The sequence below is a fragment of the Phyllobates terribilis genome, unplaced genomic scaffold (assembly GCF_046119375.1).
Source record: "Phyllobates terribilis strain yellow unplaced genomic scaffold, ASM4611937v1 Scaffold_1__5_contigs__length_1240528914, whole genome shotgun sequence".
Classification (NCBI taxonomy): Eukaryota; Metazoa; Chordata; class Amphibia; order Anura; family Dendrobatidae; genus Phyllobates; species Phyllobates terribilis.
The window spans coordinates 727434807-727459527 of record NW_027362761.1 but is presented as its reverse complement, the minus strand read 5'-3'; the positions used below and the strand labels follow the sequence as shown (position 1 = coordinate 727459527).

The 24721-nt window shown below is 50.3% G+C and overlaps 2 protein-coding genes across 2 annotated transcripts in view; one reads left to right on the top strand and one right to left on the bottom strand.

The window, feature by feature from the left end:
• SEMA6B (semaphorin 6B) overlaps positions 1 to 24721 on the bottom strand; it is a 229896-nt gene that overhangs the window by 32800 nt on the left and 172375 nt on the right. The gene's annotated exons all lie outside the window — the stretch shown is intronic.
• On the top strand, positions 7513 to 11553 carry LOC141165369 (uncharacterized). Its single transcript, XM_073650967.1, has 4 exons — positions 7513 to 7711; positions 8342 to 8600; positions 10117 to 10274; positions 10592 to 11553. The coding sequence occupies exons 1-4, from the start codon at positions 7513 to 7515 to the stop codon at positions 11551 to 11553; spliced, it is 1578 nt and encodes a 525-aa protein (XP_073507068.1).

Genomic DNA, 24721 nt, shown 5'->3' with positions numbered 1-24721 from the left:
GACTCTGAAATGCTGCGGCGTTTAAGAGAAAAATATGCTTTAAGAGCAGGGCTGTGACAAAACCATATGGGTGACAAGTCAGACAGGCGGGTCCGAGGCAGTTTCTCCCTGCCCATTGCAAATGACTGAGGGGTCTCTCCTTGCCACTCAAGAGCAGCGGGCGGAGAGAAGCCAACGGGGAGCAGCCTGTCCAGTTAGTCTCGCATGCGGCTTGGCCCCTGACTAGTAACATTTCTGGCGGAGGCGCACTGCAGTTGTAAGATGCGCCTAATTAATTGAAGGTGTGCTAATTTAATGAATTAGGTGCATCTTACTCTAGCGGTGCCTTCATTAACCCCTTCACCCCCAAGCCAGTTTTCACCTTCATGACCAGGCCAAATTTTACAATTTTGACCAATGTCACTTTATGGGATAATTATTCTAGAAGGACTTGGAAGGGAAGGAGCACTGTTTGACTTTTTGAACGCAAAAATGGTTTGAACCGAGAACAGACGCCATTCCGCATTTGGAGAGCCTCTGATGTGCTTAAACAGTGGAAACCCCCCACAAGTGACCTCATTTTGGAAACTAGACCCCTCAAGGAATGTCTCTAGATATGTGGGGAGCACCTTGAACTCCCAGGTCCTTCACAGAAGTTTATAACGTTGAGCTGTGAATATAAAAAAACACATATTTCTCACAAAAATGTTCTTTTAGAACCAATTATTTTATTTTGACAAGAGTAACAGAAGAAATTGCACTATACAAATTTTTATGTAATTTCTCTTGAGTATGCCGATATCCCATATGTTGGGGAAATCTACTGTTTAGGCGCTCGGCAGGGCTTAGAATGGAAGGAGCGCCTTTTGATTTTTTAAACAAAATTGGCTGGAATAGTTAGCGGACGCCATGTCGGGTTTGGAGAACCCCTGATGTGCCTAAACAGTGGAAACCCCCCACAAGTGATGCCATTTTGGAAACTATACCCCCCAAGGAATTTATGTAGATGTGTGGTGAGCACTCTGAGTGTTCCACAGATGTTTATAATGTTGAAATGTAAAAATGAAAAAAAAAAAATTTCCACAAAAATGTTGATTTTGCCCTAAATTTTTCATTTTCACAAAAGTAACAGGAGAAAATTGGACCATACAATTTGTTGTGCAATTTCTCCTGAATATACCAATACCCCATATGCAAATCTCAGAAGGAAAGAAGGGACAAAATTGGAGTTCAGATTTTGCTGGAATGGTTTGAAGGTGCCATATCACATTGGCAGAGCCCCTGAGGTGCCAGAACAGCAAAAACTTCCCACAAGTGACATCATTTTACAAATTACACCTCTCAATGAATTCATCAAGGGGTGCAGTGAGCATGTTGACATAACATGTGCCTCACAGAACTTTATACCATCGGGTGGTAAAGAAAGAATAATTTCATTTTTACTGCTAAAATGTTGTTTTAACCCCCAATTTTTTATTTTTATAAGGGCTAATAGGAAAAAATGGGCCTCTCAGTTTGTTGTGCAATTTCTCCAGAGTGCACCGATACCCTACATGTAATTGGAAACTACTTTTGAGGCACAGTGCAAAACTCAGAAGGGAAGCAGCGCTATAATTTAGTGCAGATTTTACTGTTGTGGTTTGGGGGGCCATGACCCACTGGGAGAGCCCCTGAGATGCCAGAACAGCAAAAAAAAACATAAGTGACTCAATTTTACAAACTACACCTCTCAATTAATTCATCTAAGGGTGCAGTCATCGTATTGACACTATGGGTGTGTCACAGAATTTTATACCATTGAGCAGTGAAGAAAAAAATACATTTTTACCACAAAAATTTTGTTTTAGCTCCAGATTTTACATTTTCACAAGGAGAAATGGGTAAAAATGGCACCAAAATTTGTCACACCATTTTAGCTGAACGTACAAATACCCCATATGTGGCTGTATAGTACTGCTTAGTCACACGGCGAGACTCGGGAGGGACGGAGTGCTATTTGCCTCCTGGAGCATAGATTTTCCTAGAATAGTTTGCAGACTCTATACACAGAGCCCCTAAGTGCTAGAAGAGCAGAATCCCCCACTCAAGTGACACCAGTTTGGAAATTATACCCCTTTAGGAATTTATCTACAGGTGTAGTGATGATTTTAACTCCATGGGTGTTTTCCAGAAACAAGCAGCAGTGGATGTTGCTGAGTGAAAATTGCAAATGTGCTAATTGCAAATGTGCTATAGTAGTGCCTGTACATTGTAGTGCCTAGTGCGTTGTAGTGCCCAGTACGTTATGCACAGCGGGCTTTCATCTCTACAGAAATGCCAAACATGTGAACGGTAACTGTGATTTAAGCACACTGGGGCTCAGAAGGGAGGGGGACATTTGGATTTGAGAGTGCAGAATTCACCGGATTTCTTTTGGGGGGTGAGGAGCCATAGCGTTTTTCCAGAGCTTTTGTACTACCAGTAACGTGGAAGCCCCCTATATTTCTGCTAACAGATGAGGGACCTGAGTGGGGACTTGCTCTTTTTGTGGATTGAGTTGAAGCTTTTATTAAGAACATTTTACATAACATTTGGGATCACATTTATCTGGTGTTCTATGCTGAGCAATTATATCGGGGTTTCCATCTAAATATCCGAATGACGTGATTCAGATGAAACATCCGAGAAATCCATTCAATATAATGAGGCAGCAGAGTTGCTATGGACTCTGTCTGGCCTCTGTTTAGTGGTGTCCTTCTTTTCAGAGGTGCACAAAACTGTGGCCTTTTGTGCACTTTTATGTACACCTAAAAAGATGGACACAGCCGGATCATAGGCCAGACGGTGTCCACAATCACTTCATCTGCCTCATTATAGGGAATCTTCAGTCAGGGGTTCTCTCTGAACCCCAAATTTCAGAGATTTTCACGGAAAGCGCAGTGTAAGCACTCAGCGCAGAGAGCAGGATAAATGTGCTCTGAGCCTTACTGAGATCTTTGGGAGTGAACAAATCAACAGCAGGTCAAGAATTGTTTTTTATTTATTTTTTACGCCGTTCCTCGTGCAGTATAAGTGATTAGACTACAATTACAGCGATATCATATTTATATAGTTTTTTTTTCTGTTTGGTTGGTGTCACACACAAAAAGACACTTTTTTTGCGCATCACCATATTTTGAGAGCTATAATTTTTCCATATTTCTGCCAACAGAGTCATGTGAGGGCTTGTTTTTTGCGGGACGAGTTGATGTTTTTATTTGTACCATTTTCAGGCACATGTCATTTTTTGATTGTTTTCTATTCTGAATTTTTGGAGTCAGAATGAACAAAAACCAGCAATTCAGGATTTTTTTTATGCCGTTCCACATGTGGTAAAATTGATAAGGCAGCTTTATTTTTCCGGTCAGTACGATGACAGCGATACCACATTTATATCAGTTATTTATGTTTTGCCGCTTTTGCACAATAAAAACTATTTGATATAAAAAATAATTATTTCTGAATTGCTTTATTCTGAGAGGCATAACTTTTTTATTTTTTGGCTGATGGAGCTGTATAGTGGCTTGTTTTTTGCGGAACAAGATGACGTTTTCAGCGATAACATTTTGATTTACATTTGTCTTTTTGATCACATTTTATTCCACTTTTTGTTTGGCGGCATGATGAAAAAGCAGTTTTTTGCCCCGTTTTTATTTTACGGTGTTCACTGAAGGGCTTAACTAGTGGGACAGTTTTATAGATCGGGTCGTTCTGGACACAGCGATAACAAATAGTCCTTCCCAACCTGGACGTATGGATACGTCTAAGGTCGTGAAGGGGTTAAAGATCCCCCTGACACCCAATACATGTCTGCAAATGGAGTTTCTGGTTTGGCTTTCTATCCTAAGTCATGTGGCAAGGCTTGTTAAAGGGTCGATATTGACTTTTAGGATTGCTACATACAATAGGTGGCACCAGAGATCAAATCCTCTTCCTTATGAAGAGGCTATTTGCATATTTACATTCCGAGAGGAGCATTGCATGGCCTATAAGTCTCCTTACACTAACTTGGCACTCTCCGTAAGAAAAAAACATTCCCTCTTAGACCCCCAATCAGAGGTCTCTCACCTACCCAAATCAGATCTCCTGCTTTGTAATGAGGAGGAGCAATACCCTGAAACACGTATCTGGAAATGGAGTTTCTGGTTTGGCTTCATATCCTAAGTCATCTGGCAAGCCTAGTTACAGTGTCGATATTGACTTTTAGGATTGTTACATCCACTAGATAGTACCAAAAATCAAGTTCTCTTCTTTCTGAAGAGGCTATTTGCATATTTAAATTCCCAGAGGACTGGGTTGCTAACCATCCAGGAATTGCAGGATAGTCAGTAAAAATAGGGCACTTTTTTGCCATGTTCGTAAAAAAAATCTAACGTGTTCGTGATTTTTTTAAAGGGAATCTGTCACCCCCTGGCACTTATCTGACCTCTAATATAGGCATACAGGTGATAGAAATGTAAATCTATACCTACCTGTATGCCTCATATTAGAGGTCTTGTTGTTGTGAAATGTCTTTTTATTCCTACAAGTTTCTGATGTGTTCCCGTCCCTGGGACCACAAGAAATCCCACCTCCTTTGTGAATTATCATGTTTCCCCCCTCCCCTGCATGTCACAGTGCCCGGTGACGTGCTGTTGCCACGGCCAAATCCCGTGTCTGCGCACTTCACCTTTTATGCAAGGCGCACTTGCTTGGGGAGGGGAAAAGGCGTTTAGAGTGAGGGGTAGATTAGGGTAAGGCCCCCTTCACATGTCCTGGTGTTTCTGATACTGGAAAAAACAGTACTGGTGAGAACCGTGGTCTGTGTAACATCCGTGTGATATCCGTGTGTCCGTGTGCGATCAGTGTGACACGTATGGAATGAAATGCAGCATAGAAATTAAAGAGTGTTATGTTTTAAAGATGTTCACAGATAGAGATAGATAGGGATGAGGAATATAGAGAGATAGATAGAAATATGTCAGTGTGATCTATAATCAGTGCTTTGCGTGTGTTATTTTCTGTACTTGTATTTATTGACTAAATAAATAAAAATGGTTTTATTAACCAGCTGAGAGAAAGCAGACAGCTGGGGGCCGCCATGTGTGACCTGCAGTAACACAGTTGCAGTGGCGAGCGGTGACGTTGTTAGCCGGCCATGTGTGACCTGAGGTAACTTTACTGATGTCACCCCTCGCAGCATGAGAAATTTTTCGTGCTGCGAGTGGTGACGTCAATAAGGTTACCACAATTCACAATTCACATGTCACCGCTTGTCACTGCTGCTGGTTCTCACGCTACTGTCATTGTGTTCCGGCGGCCATGCTGAGCGGTCACATTACAGATGTCACCACTCAGTACAGCATCCAGATGTAGCAGAGTAGGAGATTGTTGTGGGACGTGGGATGGATTTACAGCAGACCACTTTGGATTATTATTTTTTTGTATGGTAATAAATGGGTAAAAGAGGATCAGGGAGTGCTTTTTACAATTAAAGTACTTTTCTCTCTGTGTGTGTTTATTACTTTTGGCTACGAGGTTAGTAATGGTGGTGTCTGACAGACGCCTCTCCATTACTTGCCCCTGGGCATAATGTCAGCGGACATTACACAGCGGACAACAACCCCAAAACCATTTGTGACATGCAGAAGTAGTGCTTTTGCAGAGTGTGACATGCAGAAGTAGTACTGGTGCTTTAAAAGCATCCAGCAACTAGAGGGGTTAACACAGTCACAGGAGAAGGGGAGTGTTTTGGCAGAGTCCCAGGGGGATTGTGGGGAAGTTGTTTACTGTCTGGCTGGAGCCGAAGAGAAAGGTGGTGTGTGTGTTCTGTATCTCACAGAAGCGCCCCCTGCAAGTGAAAAGGATTCAAGTCAGGAGAGAAGCTAAGCACAGGTCAGGAAGAGTTCCTGAACTAGCAGTGAAGAGTATTGTCAGGCATAAAGATAAGGACTGGAAGAAATGGTGTCACAGGGATCATCTCCCTCAGCAAACCCTTCCCTCCTCCTACATCTCACTGTGCTGTAAAGAATGCTGTGTTCATTAATGTGCATTAGAACTGTGCTGCCCTGCACTACTGGGAAGACTGTGAACCGCTGTGCTGCTAAGGAAACTGTACTGTTTGTCACTGGAGCCTGTTGCTCATAAGACTTAACTTGCACTGGCTGTGCGGCTTCTTATTAAATGCTATTGTTCTACCGTTTATGAGGACTCTTGTCAAGTGTGTCTGGTCAGCAAGTGAAACAACCTACGTGTCTGTGCCTGAGGATCAATACTCCTGTGTGTCTGAGAGAAGCTGCAGCACATGGTCTATGGTCGCCCTGAGTAACGGTTCCCCCAGGATTCCAAAGAATTCATGTAACCTGTCTCGCCCCTATCTGAACCTAGCGGCGAGCGTGTAACACATTACCCCGCTGCCAACGCACCAGTGCAAGCAGGAAAAGCCGAGGCTTTTTTTTAGCTTTTTGTAGCTAGCCAAGAGTCTTTCAATTCTTGCTTGAGGGATTTTCATATATGACATATATTTCTTATATTGACCTCCACTGTTCCTTTTAACTGCCATTTCTTAATTACATTTCGTATTAAGGAGAGGGCAACTTGGAAAAGCTTTGCTATCTTCTTATAGCCTTCTCCTGCTTTGTGGGCTTCCACCATTTTCATTTTCAGAGTGCTAGGCAGCTGCTTAGAAGAACCCATGGCTGCTGTTTTTGGCACAAGGTTAGAGGAGGCTGGGTTTTTATAAAGCTGGGAAATTTGCCTCACCTGGCCTTTCCTAAGGATGATAGTGAACAAGCCATAACCCTAACAGGTTAATTAAGGTCTGAACCTTGGTCTAAGTTATCTGAGCACACAAATCTACAAGGGAGCCCAAAATTTTGCATCAGCCCATATTCTTTTTTTGTAATTTTTAAAATGGAAAAAATTACTATATATATTTTTTGCCTGAAATACAAAGGAAATATGTCATCTTTAAGTTTAGGCCTTTTAGAGATCAAGAGAGGCCGTACTCAGCCACAGGCTTTAGAGGGAGGCCGGCATGACAGGGTTAATGCGGGATATAGGGGGGAGGGCTTGCTAAGGTAGGGGTGACTATGGCTTGGGTATGTGTTTACCTTTAATTTGATTGGTGTATATTGTAGGGGAGGAGTGAGGTATATAGGAGACGGCCATTTGGGATTTGGCAGCCATTTTAGGTTGCCGTCATCCCTTAAGCAATATCTATCTGGCTCTTCAGTCCAAAGCCTGCTTGGGGGTACGGGAGCCGGTAATGTTACACCAGCTCCCGAGTCACGATGGCCGCGGAGGGCTAGGCCTCCGGCGCGCCTTAGCCCTGAAGAAACCCCCAGGGTCCGGCGGCGCATCAGGAGCCCCTCTCGGGACCCTCCAGTCGGGAGCGGGGCTCGCACTGCCGCGGCCCGTGCTTCCCGCTCTGGGAGGAATCCAGCGACACGCCGGGACCTGCATCAGGAGGAGGTGTTGGCATCCTCCTCTACATCACGAGGCGGCGCGTCATCAGGAGCAGGTATGGCTGGCACCATGCAGCGGCGGGGGCCTGCTCGGCGCAGTGTGGCTAGGACGACGCGAGGATGGGGGCCTAACCTGGAGGCCTCTCAGCGCAGGAACAGTGACGATCGCTGCGCCCATCTCCCGGCGGTCCGGGCTTCAAGTGAGGATGATCTAAGAGCGGGCGGTCAGGTTCCGGCCGGCCCCACCTACATAGCTAGCTCCGCCCACGGTGCGGTCACGGCGGCCGTCACTCATAGCGCTGCAGGCATGCAGTGGGCGGCTGGCTTTGAGAATGCGGGGCCAGGCAACAGTAGTCACGCCGAGGTGATTCAAGAATACGGGCAACACATTGCTGGCTCAGCCCCCTCATCATTTTTGACAGCTGGTCGCGGCTGTAGCCAGGCTGGCTGCAGCCATTGGTCGCCTTCTACAGCAAACGCGGGGTCACGATCAGAGTTAGTAACAGGGCAGCAGGCCGCTGGCCCCTCAGGTCTCCCTCTCACGGCTCATCGGGGCCAACAAGGATCAGATGATGGACGTCGACTCCAGGATTCAGGATCAACGGCTGCTGGGTTCACAGCACCCAGGCAGCCAGGTGAGTCATCGCAAACTTTTCCTTTCAGGCTCCCGTTACCACCTTTAGCATTGAATAGTCAGGATGTACCTGAGGGGGTTGGCGGGGGCATTGGTATATTGATGCAGGGTTTAAGGGATTTAGCTGTTTTGCTGGGGACGGGGACGAATGTGTCACAGGGCTTAGGGTCGCCTACCTCTGCATGGCTGGGTAATTTTCAATCGCCTCAATCCAATACATTGGGCGCAGGGGGAGGTAATTTATCATCCGGTGACTCTAACACAGGCATATCGGGTCCTGCACAAATTGTGGGAAGCAAGGGTGATAAGGACAAAGATGATAATGTGAGATTAGATGATTCGGCGAAAGGGGAAGTTTATGTTTGCTTCGAAGGGCCTTTGGGGGCACATTTGAAGCCTGAGGTCAGGGAGAAGATATGGAAAGGGGAATACGTAGACATATTCTCTTTACTTCCATTGGAACGCTTCAATCTGGATAGGTTTAGGAAGGATGTTTCCAAAAAAGAGGATGAAGAAAAACGAAGGTACTGCCTGATACCATGGACCTTTTCAAACTGGTTGCAGGCGTTTGCGATTTTAGCCAGTGTGATAGGTGAAAAAGCTTCAGAAAATTGTTCGGGGCTTTTTTGTTATTTAGATGCAATCGGGGAAGCTTATAGGGTGTATGGGGGACAGGGGTGGTTACGTTATGACGAACAATTTCGTCAGAGGAAAGCGGTGCGTCCTAGTATCCGTTGGGACCATAAGGATATTGCCTTATGGCTGAAAGTAACAGCACCGAGTAGGAGTGGACAATCTAATCAGTCTTTTTTCGGGAGCGGCGGTGGTCTCGGACAGTCGGGACACTCGTCAGCTGTTCAAAAAGGATTATGTTTCCTTTTCAATGAAGGATCCTGTAAATTCGGTAGTAAGTGTAAATTTAGACATGACTGCTCCTTATGCGGTGGTAACCATAGTGCAGCCAAATGTTTCAGAGGGGTAAAGTCAGAGGCAGTGAAGGCAATGAAAAAAGGGGTGACGCCGGTTCGTCTGGCAGAGATGCAGCTATTTCTAAGTAGATACTCAGACAGGGCAGCGGCCTCGCTATTAGAAGAAGGTTTTGATGTTGGTTTTAAGATACCGTTCATTGATAGTAAAGTTCAATCTATTGCAAAAAATTTGAAATCCGCGTTTCAGTTTCCTGAAGTGGTTGCGGAAAAATTATCAAAAGAAGTGGCTTTAGGGAGAATGGCTGGGCCTTTTGCTTACAAGCCCTTAAAAAACTTACGGGTATCTCCGTTAGGCATTGTCCCAAAAAAGGAATTGGGTAAATATAGGCTAATTCATCACCTCTCCTTTCCAAAGGGCACGTCGGTGAATGATGGTATTGACCCTGATTTGTGTTCAGTGAGTTATACTTCCTTTGACATGGCAGTTAGTTGGGTTCGGTTTTTTGGAAAGGGGGCATTATTGGCAAAGACTGACATAGAGGCGGCTTTTAGGCTGTTACCAGTACACCCGGAGAGCATGCACTTATTGGGTTGCTCTTGGAATGGTAGCTTTTTTGTAGACCGGTGTCTCCCGATGGGTTGCTCGCTGTCCTGTGCGTACTTTGAAACGTTTAGTACCTTTCTTGAATGGATTGTTAGGGATGTTTCTGGTCTAAATTCCTGCATTCATTATCTGGATGATTTCTTATATGTTGGTCCTGCTAATTCTCCCGTTTGTTCAGTGTTGTTGCACACTGTGGAGAGTGTGGCTAAGAAGTTTGGAGTACCGTTGGCTGTCGAGAAGACTGTAGGTCCGGTGACGTCTTTGAGTTTTCTCGGAATTTTAATCGACACATTTTAAGATGTAGTGTAGGCTTCCCGCTGATAAGGTTGTTGATCTGTTGGAAGTGGTATCCAGAGTTAGAAAACTGCATAAAATTACATTGCGTGAATTACAGTCTCTTCTCGGAAAATTGAATTTCGCGTGTCATATTATGCCAATGGGCAGGGCATTTTGTAGGCGTTTGTCATTAGCAACGGCTGGAGCTAAATCACCTCATCACTTCATTAGGTTGCGCAAGGAGTTGCGGGATGACTTGGGAATTTGGGCCCAATTTTTGGAGTCCTATAACGGCAAGTCGGTCTGGATTGCTCCAGTGGTGAATGCCAGTGAATTGGCATTGTGCATTGATGTGTCAAGAAAACAAGGTTTTGCTATCCTCTTTCGTGGTAGTTGGTTTGAGGAAAAATGGCCAGCGTCATGGCGTGATCGGAATTTGTTGGATAATCATACATTGATCAATCTTTTCCCCATCGTGGTCTCTCTGGCGCTATGGGGAGAGTATTTTCAGAATAAAAAGATTTGTTTTTCCTGCAAGAACCAAGGGGTAGTGTTAGCTATCAATTCTCTGTCGGCTGCATCGCCACTGGTGGTAAAAGTGTTTCAACGGCTGGTGCTGATTAGCTTATCTTTGAACATGTGGATAGTGGCGGAGTTCAAGTTGGATCCTTTAATCTCAACTGTCAATGCTGTTTCTCATTCGCAGTTAGATCAATTCCGGTTGCCGGCACCTCAGGCATCATCAACAGGTTTAGTATGCCCTCCAGAACTATGGAATCTTCCCTTCGAGCTGTAAAGAAATTGATCGGTCAATCATTATCTACAAGGACCTGGTCGTCATATGAGGTCGCTTGGCAGCAGTGGGAGGAATGGAAAGCTACTATGGGAGATCCTTTAGAGAGCGATAGCCTTTTATTATTATTGGTTGGTCATTGCTGGGAGGAAGGTTGGTCGGTGCCAAAAATTAATAATTTTATGGCAGGCTTGGCTTTTGGTTTTAAAATAAGGGGTCTTCCGGACGTAACAAAAGCAACTTTGGTCCGCCAGGCATTAAAAGGTTGGCGAAAAGGCTGGAAGGTGAGAGACTGCAGGCGGCCCATATCATATGGATTATTGTTAGCACTGGGACAACTTCTTGGGTCGGTTTGTAAGTCTCCATGGGAAGTCAAACTATTTCGGCTAGCTTTTTCTTTGGCCTTTTTTGGGGCGTTACGTTTAGTGGAGTTGGTTAGCCCATCAAGATTTGTCAATGGGGGTCTTTTAAAGGTAGACGTGAACTTATATTCGGATAGAATAGAGGTTTTCATTCGTTTTTCAAAGACCGATCAGTTCAGGAAAGGGTGTAAAGTGGTATTGTTCGCAGTGGCTGGGTCTGACATGTGTCCGGTTCGTTGTTTGAGTAAATTTGGGCTGGGTGTAGTGGGGTTCAAATCACCATTGTTGGTTCATGAGGACGGCTCCTTTTTGTCTCGCTTTCAGTTTGTAACAGTGCTGAAAAAGTGTCTGGAAGCTGGCGGTATCTCGCCAAAAGATTATAGCGGTCACTCTTTCAGGATTGGTGCAGCCACTGAGGCAGCCAGGAGGGGGTTGGGTGATGAGTTGGTTAAGAAGATTGGGCGTTGGGAATCCATACGGTTTAGGTCTTACATACGCCCGGCTTGGGTCTAATTAAGAGCATGTTTTAGTTCTGGTTTGATGTTACTGTTTCTCAGAGTCATGTTTTGTTTAACTTCACAGATGTGGGTCCCCGACTCGTATGGATCGTGGGCCATTCTTTTGGTTTCTGGGCTGAACTGCGGGCAGCGGTGAGGCCGGCCGGCCGTCAGTTGGGATTTTCGGAGCATGAAGCTATTCTTCGGTGGATTGGAAGGCGGGGAATGGTTTGGCGTCAACTCCTGGCGGAATTCCAGCACTTTGTGTGGCTTGATCGGGTCCCTGATTTGCTGGTGTTACATTTAGGTGGTAATGACCTGTGTAAGAGGTCGTGTAGGGAACTTATAAAATATATCAAATTTGATATACTAAGATTGTGGACAATGTTTCCAAAGGTTTTAGTTATCTGGTCAGACATTGTTCCACGGAAAATCTGGTGAGGGGCCCGATCAAATGAAGCAATCAATAGGGCCCGGGTAAAAATAAATAGGGCGGTGACGCGTTTCATTGTAAGAAATGGGGCCTTGGCCATACGCCATTTGGATTAGAGTCGGGAGAAGGGGAGTTCTGGAGGAGGGATGGGGTACACTTGAACACGGTCGGTACGGATATGTGGTGCCTGGCAATTCAGGAAGGCATAGAAAATGGTTTAAGAGTGTGGAGGGACACAAATATTTGAGGTGTCAGAATATTTGTGCTCATGGTATGGGGGGATCCTCGAAGTTGGTGTTCATAGTTAATGGTGGATCAGTGGGGGGGGGGACCTCGGGAAGTTCTGGAGCCCCCTACATGGTATTCAGTGGTATCGGGTGGTTGCTCCCATGGGGAATGGATCAGAGGGCCCGTGGTTTGGGGCATGTTTCATTGGTCAGGCTGTTTGAACTGGTGCCTCTGAGCTGGTGCTTAGCGGCTAGAGGTAATATGCAATCTGGCCTGAGACATAAAGACACAATTGGTTTCTTGGTTTAAAATAGTTTGGGGCTTCGAGGACCACCCCTTTAGGATATAGTTTATACTGTTTGTATTTATATGTTAATAAACGGCTGCTGTGGCCAATTTCATCCAACATATAATGTGTAGTGTGTTTATTTTATAGGGGGTCAGTTAGTTATGGGAGGGATATATTTAACACCATGACTCGCAGATACCCGCTGTCAAGAGAGGCCGTACTCAGCCACAGGCTTTAGAGGGAGGCTGGCATGACAGGGTTAATGCGGGATATAGGGGGGAGGGCTTGCTAAGGTAGGGGTGACTAGGGCTCGGGTATGTGTTTACCTTTAATTTGATTGGTGTATACTGTAGGGGAGGGTATTTTGGGGGGTAGGGGCATATGTAGGGGAGGAGTGAGGTATATAGGGGACGGCCATTTGGGATTTGGCAGCCATTTCAGGTTGCCGTCATCCCTTAAGCAATATCTCCCACCTACCCACCCCTTTTTTGAATCCTCAGTGGAACAATTTCAGAAATTCTGAGGACTGTTTTATTGTATTTTTTTTTTTTTATATATATATATGCTTTGTCGTGGCAGCTGGCATGGGGGGATCCTCGAAGTTGGTGTTCATGGTTAATGGTGGATCAGTGGGGGGGGGGGGAACCTCGGGAAGTTCTGGACCCCCCTACATGGTATTCAGTGGTCTCGGGTGGTGATCCCATGGGGAATGGATCAGAGGGCCCGTGGTTTGGGGCATGTTTCATTGGCCAGGCTGTTTGAACTGGTGCCTCTGAGCTGGTGCTTAGCGGCTAGAGGTAATACGCAATCTGGCCTGAGACATAAAGACACAATTGGTTTCTTGGTTTAAAATAGTTTGGGGCTTCGAGGACCACCCCTTCAGGATATAGTTTATAATGTTTGTATTTATCTATATATATAATCGTCTTATCCCGTCTGTCTGTCTGTGTGTCTGTGTGTCTGTCTGTCCAGGAAATCCCGCGTCGCTCATTGGTCCGCCAGCGGCCAATCAGCGCCGGGGGATTGCTAAAAAAAGATGGCGGCCGTTAGCGGCTCAACTGCGGGACGGAGCTGAGCGGCGATGCAGCGGGGAGATGAGCGCCGCGAGGCGCTCATCTCCCGGCCGGCAACAGCAGAAGGAACCTGACCGCTGGACCCATCTGCGGGACGGAGATGCAGCCGGGAGATGAGCGGCGCGAGGCGCTCATCTCCCGGCCAGTATCAGCGGAAGGACCGCCGGCGCCGCTGACCTCCATGCGGAAGGGAGGACCGGGGAGTGGCGCTGCGGGTCGGGATACTTCTGCTGCGAGGGCCCGCTAGGTCCCGGGTTCTCGCAGCGTAAGTACCCGCACAGGCAGCGCCGCTCGCCGGTCCTCACCAAGAAGATTCGATGATTGGTCGCGGTCTTCGGACCCGACCAATCACTGATCTTAGCGCAAAACTTAAACACCGCTGTGCTGATTGGTCGCCGACGCTGCCCGCGACCAATCACCGATTTGGGCGCCAAATTTAAATATCGGCTGTAACGGGTCTGGGAGGCGGAACCTCTGAGCTACTATACAAGGGGGCGGTCCTTGTAAGGGAGCGGGTGGCGACCAGGCAGGCAGTCACAGCAGATGACCGGGACAGTCTCTGGAAGAACGGGCAGGAGGTCACGGCAAGTGACCGGGGCAGTCTCTGGATGAACGGGTAGATGGTCACGGCAAGTGACCGGGGCAGTCTCTGGATGAACGGGCAGATGGTCACGGCAAGTGACTGGGGCAGTCTCTGGATGAACGGGCAGATGGTCACGGCAAGTGACCGGGGCAGTCTCTGGGTAAAGGGTTGGTACGACCTGTGGCGGCTGATGGTAGACGTGAGCTCCCAGGTGAGCAGGCGAGAGTCTCTGGATAAACGGGTGGTCACGGCATGTGACGGCGGAGCCTCCAGGAAGACCAATAGACAGGCGGCAGATGAGCGCTCCCAGGTGAGCGGGCAGAAGTCTCTGGACAGGCGGGTGGTCACAGCACGTGACGACAGAGCCTCCAGGTAGGCTAGGAGACAGGCAGCAGATGAGCGCTCCCAGGTGAGCGGGCAGGAGTCACTGGACAGGCAGGTGGTCACAGCACGTGACGGCGGAGCCTCCAGGTAGGCTAGCAGGCAGGTAGCAGATGTGCGCTCCCAGGTGAGCGGGCAAGCTGGTCCTTAGACAGACTGACAGGAGTTGTAAGGCAGACCGTCGGACCTCAGGCTAGCAGGCAGGTAGCAGAATATCAGGCAGGAATAAGACAGCAAGCTGACAGGAATCTGGCAGGTATCTGGCAGTGTTATGCACACGCCCGGGCTGAGCGGCGTGTGCGTGTGATTGTAGTGATTCCACTGGACCGTGCCGGAGAGTGAATGCCTGGAGGGGCTTAACTAGGTATTCACCCGATCCGACCAGGGTCGCACGACGGCATACGACGCCAGTGCACCAAGGAGGAACCGAGCAAAGGGACCAGGTGCTACTCCAGGACAGACCCCGGACACGGCTGTTGACCCACACAGGGGAATACAGGAACAGACTGGTAGGCTGGCACACAGACTGGTGGGTATAGGCAGGCACGACTGGTATGCAGGCAGGCGGGTAAGCAGGCAGGGGGGTACAGGCAAGCACAGCTAGAGTGCAGACAGGGAGGCACTAGCAGGTAGGAACACAGGCGGGATAGGACCCAGTACACACTGGGACTCAGGAACAATACAGGCAGAGGGGTACAGGCAAGCACAGCTAGAGTGCAGACAGGGAGGCACTAGCAGGTAGGGACACTGGCGGGATAGGACCCAGTACACACTGGGACACAGGAACAGAGCCACAGATGTGGCGGACAAACACAGCAGAGTGAGGCCGCCCAGAGAGGTGAGCGAGAACAGGGCAGGACAAGGCCGCCTGGAGCGGTGAGCAAGAGTAGAGCAGGACAAGGCCGCCAGGAGCGGTGAACAAAGGATCAAAGCTGAGCGAGACTGCTGGAGCAGTGAGCAAGAGTAAAGCAGGACGAGGCCGCCTGGAGCGGTGAGCAAGAGTGGAGCGAGACTGCCGGAGCAGCGAGCAAAGAGTCAGAGCGGAGCAAGGCTGCCGGAGCAGCGAGCAAAGGAGTCAGAGCAGGCTAGAACCGCCGGAGCGGTAAGCAAAGGAGTCAGAGCAGACTAGAACCGCCGGAGCGGTGAGTAAAGGAGTCAGAGCAGGCTAGAACCGCCGGAGCGGTGAGCAAAGGAGTCAGAGCAGGCTAGAACCGCCGGAGCGGTGAGCAAAGGAGTCAGAGCAGGCTAGAACCGCCGGAGCGGTGAGCAAAGGAGTCAGAGCAGGCTAGAACCGCCGGAGCGGTGAGCAAAGGAGTCAGAGCAGGCTAGAACCGCCGGAGCAGTGAGCAAAGGAGTCAGAGCAGGCAAGGCTGAGTAGGGGGGACAGGGCTCTGTTCACACGGAACAGACAGGAAGGGAAAGGCAGAGCCAGACACCCACAGGGTACTTGCAGTGAAGTAGCGAGTGGACCACAAACTCACAAACGGGAGTACAGAGACAACAGGCAGGAGTTAGGTACGAGTTCAGACTCTGCAGAAAAAGGAAAGGAACGGACATAGAGAAAAGACAGATGAAAGATAGGAGAGAGTACAGACTGGAACTGAGTGTACGGACGAGACCGACACAGGAGCGGGACACAGGAGCGGGTCTGGGAATACGGCCCCCAGAGAGGCGGGATGAACAGGCAAGGAGCGTGTTCAGACAGGACAGACGAGATACAGGAACGGATCTAGGTAATCAGCCCCTAGAAGGCGGGAGGAACAGGCTAGGAGCGTGTTCAGACAGGACAGACAAGATACAGGAACGGATCTAGGTAATCGGCCCCTAGAAGGCGGGAGGAACAGGCTAGGAGCAAGTTCAGACAGGCCTGGAAATACAGCCTCCAGGAAAGGCAGCAGGCAAGAGTACACAGACAGGACTCAGTTCAGACACGGGAACTGATACCGCAAGGCAGGAGACATAGACAGGACTCAGTTCAGACACGGGAACTGATACCGAAAGACAGGAGACAAAGAACGGGACCTGGCATCTTCAGAGTGAAGGCACACACTGAAAGAAACACTATGCTCAGGCAGGGATAGATGGGAGCAGCTGAGCTATATACCAGGTGACAGACAGCAATAGGCTGAGGACGCACAAGGGGTGTGACCCACAGCAGGTACAAAAAGCAGGAAGTGATCGGGCGCCGCCCTTAAGCAGCAGACACAGACACAAACAGACAGCATGGAGGGAAGCCAGAGAGACATTCTGGACTGGAGATCAAGTGCGCGCTCTTGCACAGTGGGAGATGGACCACCATGCAAGGACGCCGCCAGGTATGTTACAGTACCCCCCCCTTACGCCCCCTCTTCTTCAGGCCTGCCAGAATCTTCCGCAGGGAATTGGAGGACCAGTCGTTCACTTCAAGGAGATCACTTCCACTGTCCACAGGAAAAACTGATCTCATCTGGTTAGCTAGGATGCTACCTCCTATCCAGCCATCCTCAGCAACAGACGAAACGGGTGGAGTACCAGGAACAGCACACAAGGAAGTCTCTCTCCACATATTTTCAGGTGGCACCCCAGAGGGTACAGGAGACAACTGGAAGTCCTTCACCGGGTTGGAGGGGGACAGAGACTTGGGGGTAATCTCTGCTTTGAGGTACATCTTGTCAAGCTCACAGGAAGAAATAGACGGGTTATCAGGTACATAATGAGGAAAAGTCACTGTCTCTTTGTTATCTGGTGGTACCCCGGAGGATTCAAGAAACAACTGGAGGTCCTCCGCCGGGTCAGAAGAGTGCAGAGGCTCAGAGAAAACATCTGCTTCAGAGTACACTAGGTCGGACTCACTGGACGAAGCAGGCGAGGTATCGGGTACAGAGTATAGGAAAGTCTCTGTCCATTCACCACCAGGTGGCACCCCGAAGGGTTCTGGAGACAACTGGCGGTCCTCCGCCTGGTCAGAGGGGTGTAGAGACTCACGGGTAACCTCTGCTTCAGAGTACACTAGGTCGGACTCACTGGACGAAGCAAGCGAGGTATCAGATCTAGGATATAGGAGAGTCTCTGTCCATTCACCACCAGGTGGCACCCAGAAGGGTTCTGGAGACAACTGGAGGTCCTCCGCCTGGTCGGAGGGGTGTAGAGACTCGGGAGTAACCACTGCTTCGGAGTACACTAGGTTGGACTCAGTGGACGAAGCGAGCGAGGTATCAGGTACAGAGTATAGGAGAGTCTCTGTCCTTTCGCTACCAGGTAGCACCCCGAAGGGTTCTGGAGACAACTGGAGGTCCTCCGCCTGGTCGGAGGGGTGTAGAGACTCGGGAGTAACCTCTGCTTCGGAGTACACTAGGTTGGACTCACTGGACGAAGCGAGCGAGGTATCAGGTACAGAGTATAGGAGAGTCTCTGTCCTTTCGCTACCAGGTAGCACCCCGAAGGGTTCAGGAGACAACTGGAGGTCCTCCGCCTGGTCGGAGGGGTGTAGAGACTCGGGGGTAACTACCACTTTGGGGTACCCATTGTCAGGCTCACAGGACGAAGCGGACAAAGTATCGAGTACCGGGTGTAGAGAAGTCTCTCTCCATTTGTCATCGAGTGGTATCCCGGAGGATTCAGGAGGCAACAGGGGGTCCTCCACCAGGTAGTAGAGGTGCACAGACTCTGAGGTAACCACAGCTTTGGAGCATCCTTGGACATCCACACCGGTTAAAGTGGGTGAAGCATCTGATGCCGGGTGCAGGAAGTTCTCCTGTGTGGAGTCTGGATGGGCAGAAGTCTCTTCGGGCAGGAGAACTGGTGCACTACCCACGCACATTACCCGTTGGGGCTTCTCCGGGATACAGGGAGATGAAGCTTCAGTAGGGACTTCAAGGTTGGGGTCAGGAGGTCTCAGGGAGGACAGACCCTGGCGTGACGGCTTGCCTCTACGTCTAGCACGTCTGGACTGCCTCTTGAGGTTGGGAGAAGTATTCCGGAAAGCGTAGTCACCCTGTGAGGATTCTGGGTGGGCAGTAGTCTCATTGGGCTGGAGGACTATTGCGCTACCCACACACATTACCCGTCGGGGCTGCTCCGGGATATTGGGAAGTGAAGCTTCAGCAGGGGCTTCAGGGTTAGGGTCCTCGAAGACCATACGAAAGGCCACCAGGAAGGCCTGCAGGTCAAGGACGACAGGATCCCATGCTTCCCATAGGGGGGTGACCCATTTCAAGGCATCACCCGCTAGGTAGTCAATCATAAAGGCCACTTTAGCCCAATCGGAAGGAAAATAGAGAGGGTAGGCCTTAAAGTGTAGCATGCATTGCTCCACAAATGCACGACACTGTCTTGGATCCCCATAGTAACGTGGCGGATCCGCAGGAACGAGAGCTGATAGATCCATCTGGACGGTGCGTAATTCGCCTGAAACTCAGCTAAGGAAAAAAAAATTTATTTATTTATTTTAATGCATGTATTCGCTGGAAAACTTCTCAGAGAGCGAAGGCCGTGGGGCTCAACGGGAACCATGGCCTGAGCATGCTGTTATGCACACGCCCGGGCTGAGCGGCGTGTGCGTGTGATTGTAGTGATTCCACTGGACCGTGCCGGAGAGTGAATGCCTGGAGGGGCTTAACTAGGTATTCACCCGATCCGACCAGGGTCGCACGACGGCATACGACGCCAGTGCACCAAGGAGGAACCGAGCAAAGGGACCAGGTGCTACTCCAGGACAGACCCCGGACACGGCTGTTGACCCACACAGGGGAATACAGGAACAGACTGGTAGGCTGGCACACAGACTGGTGGGTATAGGCAGGCACGACTGGTATGCAGGCAGGCGGGTAAGCAGGCAGGGGGGTACAGGCAAGCACAGCTAGAGTGCAGACAGGGAGGCACTAGCAGGTAGGAACACAGGCGGGATAGGACCCAGTACACACTGGGACTCAGGAACAATACAGGCAGAGGGGTACAGGCAAGCACAGCTAGAGTGCAGACAGGGAGGCACTAGCAGGTAGGGACACTGGCGGGATAGGACCCAGTACACACTGGGACACAGGAACAGAGCCACAGATGTGGCGGACAAACACAGCAGAGTGAGGCCGCCCAGAGAGGTGAGCGAGAACAGGGCAGGACAAGGCCGCCTGGAGCGGTGAGCAAGAGTAGAGCAGGACAAGGCCGCCAGGAGCGGTGAACAAAGGATCAAAGCTGAGCGAGACTGCTGGAGCAGTGAGCAAGAGTAAAGCAGGACGAGGCCGCCTGGAGCGGTGAGCAAGAGTGGAGCGAGACTGCCGGAGCAGCGAGCAAAAGCGTCAGAGCGGAGCAAGGCTGCCGGAGCAGCGAGCAAAGGAGTCAGAGCAGGCTAGAACCGCCGGAGCGGTAAGCAAAGGAGTCAGAGCAGACTAGAACCGCCGGAGCGGTGAGCAAAGTAGTCAGAGCAGGCTAGAACCGCCGGAGCGGTGAGCAAAGGAGTCAGAGCAGGCTAGAACCGCCGGAGCGGTGAGCAAAGGAGTCAGAGCAGGCTAGAACCGCCGGAGCGGTGAGCAAAGGAGTCAGAGCAGGCTAGAACCGCCGGAGCGGTGAGCAAAGGAGTCAGAGCAGGCTAGAACCGCCGGAGCAGTGAGCAAAGGAGTCAGAGCAGGCAAGGCTGAGTAGGGGGGACAGGGCTCTGTTCACACGGAACAGACAGGAAGGGAAAGGCAGAGCCAGACACCCACAGGGTACTTGCAGTGAAGTAGCGAGTGGACCACAAACTCACAAACGGGAGTACAGAGACAACAGGCAGGAGTTAGGTACGAGTTCAGACTCTGCAGAAAAAGGAAAGGAACGGACATAGAGAAAAGACAGATGAAAGATAGGAGAGAGTACAGACTGGAACTGAGTGTACGGACGAGACCGACACAGGAGCGGGACACAGGAGCGGGTCTGGGAATACGGCCCCCAGAGAGGCGGGATGAACAGGCAAGGAGCGTGTTCAGACAGGACAGACGAGATACAGGAACGGATCTAGGTAATCAGCCCCTAGAAGGCGGGAGGAACAGGCTAGGAGCGTGTTCAGACAGGACAGACAAGATACAGGAACGGATCTAGGTAATCGGCCCCTAGAAGGCGGGAGGAACAGGCTAGGAGCAAGTTCAGACAGGCCTGGAAATACAGCCTCCAGGAAAGGCAGCAGGCAAGAGTACACAGACAGGACTCAGTTCAGACACGGGAACTGATACCGCAAGGCAGGAGACATAGACAGGACTCAGTTCAGACACGGGAACTTATACCGAAAGACAGGAGACAAAGAACGGGACCTGGCATCTTCAGAGTGAAGGCACACACTGAAAGAAACACTATGCTCAGGCAGGGATAGATGGGAGCAGCTGAGCTATATACCAGGTGACAGACAGCAATAGGCTGAGGACGCACAAGGGGTGTGACCCACAGCAGGTACAAAAAGCAGGAAGTGATCGGGCGCCGCCCTTAAGCAGCAGACACAGACACAAACAGACAGCATGGAAGGAAGCCAGAGAGACATTCTGGACTGGAGATCAAGTGCGCGCTCTTGCACAGTGGGAGATGGACCACCATGCAAGGACGCCGCCAGGTATGTTACAGGCAGGTAACTGGCAACGGGACCTGAGGGCTGAAGCAGAGTAGTGAACAGTGCAACAACATTGCTCGGGCACCTCCATTTTGGAGGAGGTGCCTTATATATGGTGAAGTCCTCCGGCCATTGGCCGGGGACTCCTTAGGACGGCGCGCGCGGCCCCTTTAAGAGGGAGGGAGAGCGCGCGCGCGCGCCCTAAGCACAGTGGCCGGGAAGGAGAGCGCGCCGCCAGTAGAGCGGGAGGAGGACGCCGGGCACGGAGCAGAGAGGTGAGGGGAACAGCGTCCCTGCCTAGCAGAGGGCAGGGACGCCGGCGCTACAGTACCCCCCCCTTTAGGCCCCCCCTTTTTTAGGCCAGACAGAAATTTAGCAAGGATAAGAGGGGCATGGATGTTCTCCCGGGGCTCCCACGTTCTCTCCTCAGGACCAAACCCCTTCCAATCTACTAGAAAAAAGGTCTTTCCTCTTACCCTTTTGGTGGCAAGAATGTTCTCTACCTCAAACTCGTCCTCAGCAGAAACCGGAGCAGGAGGCGTACCTGTAGACTTGGAAAAAGAGTTAAGTACCACAGGTTTGAGGAGAGATACATGGAAGGAGTTAGGGATCCGTAAGTTGGCCGGGAGTTTCAATTTATAGGCCACCGGGTTGATCTGACTGATGACCTCCAGAGGACCGATGAACCGAGGCCCTAACTTGTAAGAAGGTATCTTGAGTCGGACATATTTAGATGAGAGCCAGACTTTATCTCCAGGACGAAATTGTGGAGGATCCAGGCGTTTTTTGTCAGCGTGTCTTTTCATCCGTTCGGACGACTGAAGGAGTGCGGATCGGGTACTCTCCCAAATGGAGGAAAATTTGCTAACGAGAGATTCCGCAGCCGGGTTGTCCACAGAGGTGGAGACAGGAAAAGGAATCCGAGGATGCTGACCGAAGACTACAAAAAACGGGGATTTGGAGGAGGATTCGCTCTCGTGATTGTGATAAGAGAACTCGGCCCATGGTAGGAGATCCACCCAGTCTAAATGATGGGCATTAACGAAGTGCCGGAGGTAACTGGTCAGGTTCTGATTGATCCGCTCCACTTGACCATTGGACTGTGGGTGGTAAGCGGAAGAGAAGTCCAGGGTGACGTCTAGCAGTTTACAAGTGGCTCTCCAGAAGCGTGAGGTGAACTGTACCCCACGATCCGACACGATGTGGAGGGGCAGGCCATGAAGACGAAAGATGTGACGAATAAAGTCTTTAGCTAGCTCGGGTGCAGACGGGAGGCCTGGCAGGGGAACGAAATGAGCCATCTTGGAGAAGCGATCAGCGACCACCCAAATGACCGTACAACCGGCAGAGATTGGGAGGTCAGTTATAAAGTCCATTGCTATATGCTGCCAGGGGGCAGCAGGTACAGAAAGCGGAAGGAGGCGACCGGCTGGCAGATGTCTCGGAACCTTGTTGCGGGCGCAGGACACACAGGCAGAAACAAAGTCTATTACGTCCTTGTGCAGGGTAGGCCACCAGTAGTGCCGGGTAATAAGCTGGAGGGTCTTTTTCTGACCGGCATGGCCAGCCAGTTTAGACGAGTGACCCCAGTGAAGGATCTTCTCCCGATCAGGTACTGATACGAACGTCTTTCCGGGAGGGAGACGATTTAGACTCACGGGAGCCACCTGCATTACTCTGGCGGGATCGATGATGTGTTTCGGATCTTCCTCGAGATCAGACACCAGAAAGGATCGAGACAAGGCGTCCGCCTTGACGTTTTTGTCAGCCGGGCGAAAATGAAGAACAAAATCAAAGCGAGCAAAAAACAAGGACCACCGGGCTTGGCGCGGGTTAAGTCTCTGGGCATGCTGGAGGTAAGCCAAGTTCTTGTGGTCAGTGTAAATTATTACCGGGTGAAGAGCCCCCTCGAGCAGGTAACGCCACTCCTCCAATGCCAGTTTGATGGCCAATAACTCTCGGTCTCCAATGGAATAATTGCGCTCTGAGGAGGAGAAGAGTTTAAAGAAGAAGCCGCAAGTTACCATCCTCCCAGAAGATGATTTTTGAGTAAGTACCGCTCCGGCTCCAGAGGAGGAGGCGTCAACTTCCAGGAAGAACTGCTTGTTGCCGTCCGGGCGATGCAGCACCGGGGCGGAAGAGAAGGCCTGTTTTAAGGAAAGAAAGGCCTCCTCTGCTTCGGGCGGCCACTCTTTGGGATTAGTACCCTTACGGGTGAGCGCGGAAATTGGGGCAGTCCGGGAAGAGAAGTGTGGTATGAAGAGGCGGTAGTAGTTGGCGAAGCCCAGGAACCGCTGAATGGCCTTCAACCCCTCCGGTCGAGGCCATTTCTCGATGGCAGACAGTTTCTCTGGATCCAATCGTAGGCCGGTCTGAGAAATAATGTAGCCCAAAAACGGAAGCGAGGTCTGCTCAAAGAGGCACTTCTCGTATTTAGTGAAGAGGTGATTCTGCCTGAGCCTGAGCAGGACCTGACGAACGTCCCTCCGGTGAGTCTGGAGATCCGGAGAGAAGACCAAGATGTCGTCCAGGTACACCACTACGCAGGAGTAGAGAAGGTCTCGGAAGATGTCATTGACCAACTCTTGAAAGACGGCAGGAGCGTTACAGAGACCAAAGGGCATTACCAGATATTCATAGTGGCCGTCCCGGGTGTTGAATGCCGTCTTCCATTCATCCCCCTGACGGATACGAACCAGGTTGTACGCCCCACGGAGGTCCAGTTTGGTGAAGATTCTAGCCCCCCTCAGACGATCAAATAACTCCGGAATGAGCGGAAGGGGGTACTTATTCTTCACCGTGATCTGGTTAAGGCCTCTATAGTCTATACAGGGACGGAGAGAACCGTCCTTCTTTTTGACGAAAAAGAAGCCTGCTCCCGCCGGGGAGGTAGATTTCCGGATGAATCCCCTGGCCAGATTCTCCTCAATATATTCGGACATCGACCGGGTCTCAGCAGCGGATAATGGATAAATACGCCCACGGGGAGGAGTAGTACCGGGTAACAGGTCGATAGGGCAGTCGTATGGTCTATGAGGGGGTAGTGTCTCTGCCTCCTTTTTATTAAAGACATCAGCATAAGACCAATAAGGAATCGGAAGTCCAGGTAGATTAGCTGGGGTAGGAGAAGGACGGACGGGATGGACGGGAACCAGACAGGTCTTATGGCAGTCCTGTCCCCAGCGAAGGACCTCTCCGGTCTGCCAGTCAAGCACGGGTGCATGTCTCTGGAGCCAAGGTAGACCGAGCAAGAGGGCGTGAGAGAGTCCAGGCAGAACATGAAAGGAGATACTCTCAGAATGCAGCATTCCCACCTGCAGAGTAATGGATTCGGTGATGAGTTGGATGGGGCGTGGTAAGAGACCCCCATCCACGGCAGCAACAGACAAGGGTACAGCCAGAGGTTTGGTGGGGATGCGGAATTTCTCTACCAGGGACTGTGAAATAAGATTCCCGGCTGCTCCAGAGTCAAGTTGGGCTAGTTCGAAATAACAGTTCTCCCCGCAGACGATTGAGACTGACAGCAGCAGAGATGGAGAGGATTTATTCTTGTCTAGGTCGACCTCTCTGAGCGAACCTAGACACAGGCGTTTCCCGACCTCTCCGGGCAGGCACGGATCCGGTGCTCCTTACTGCCACATTAGAAG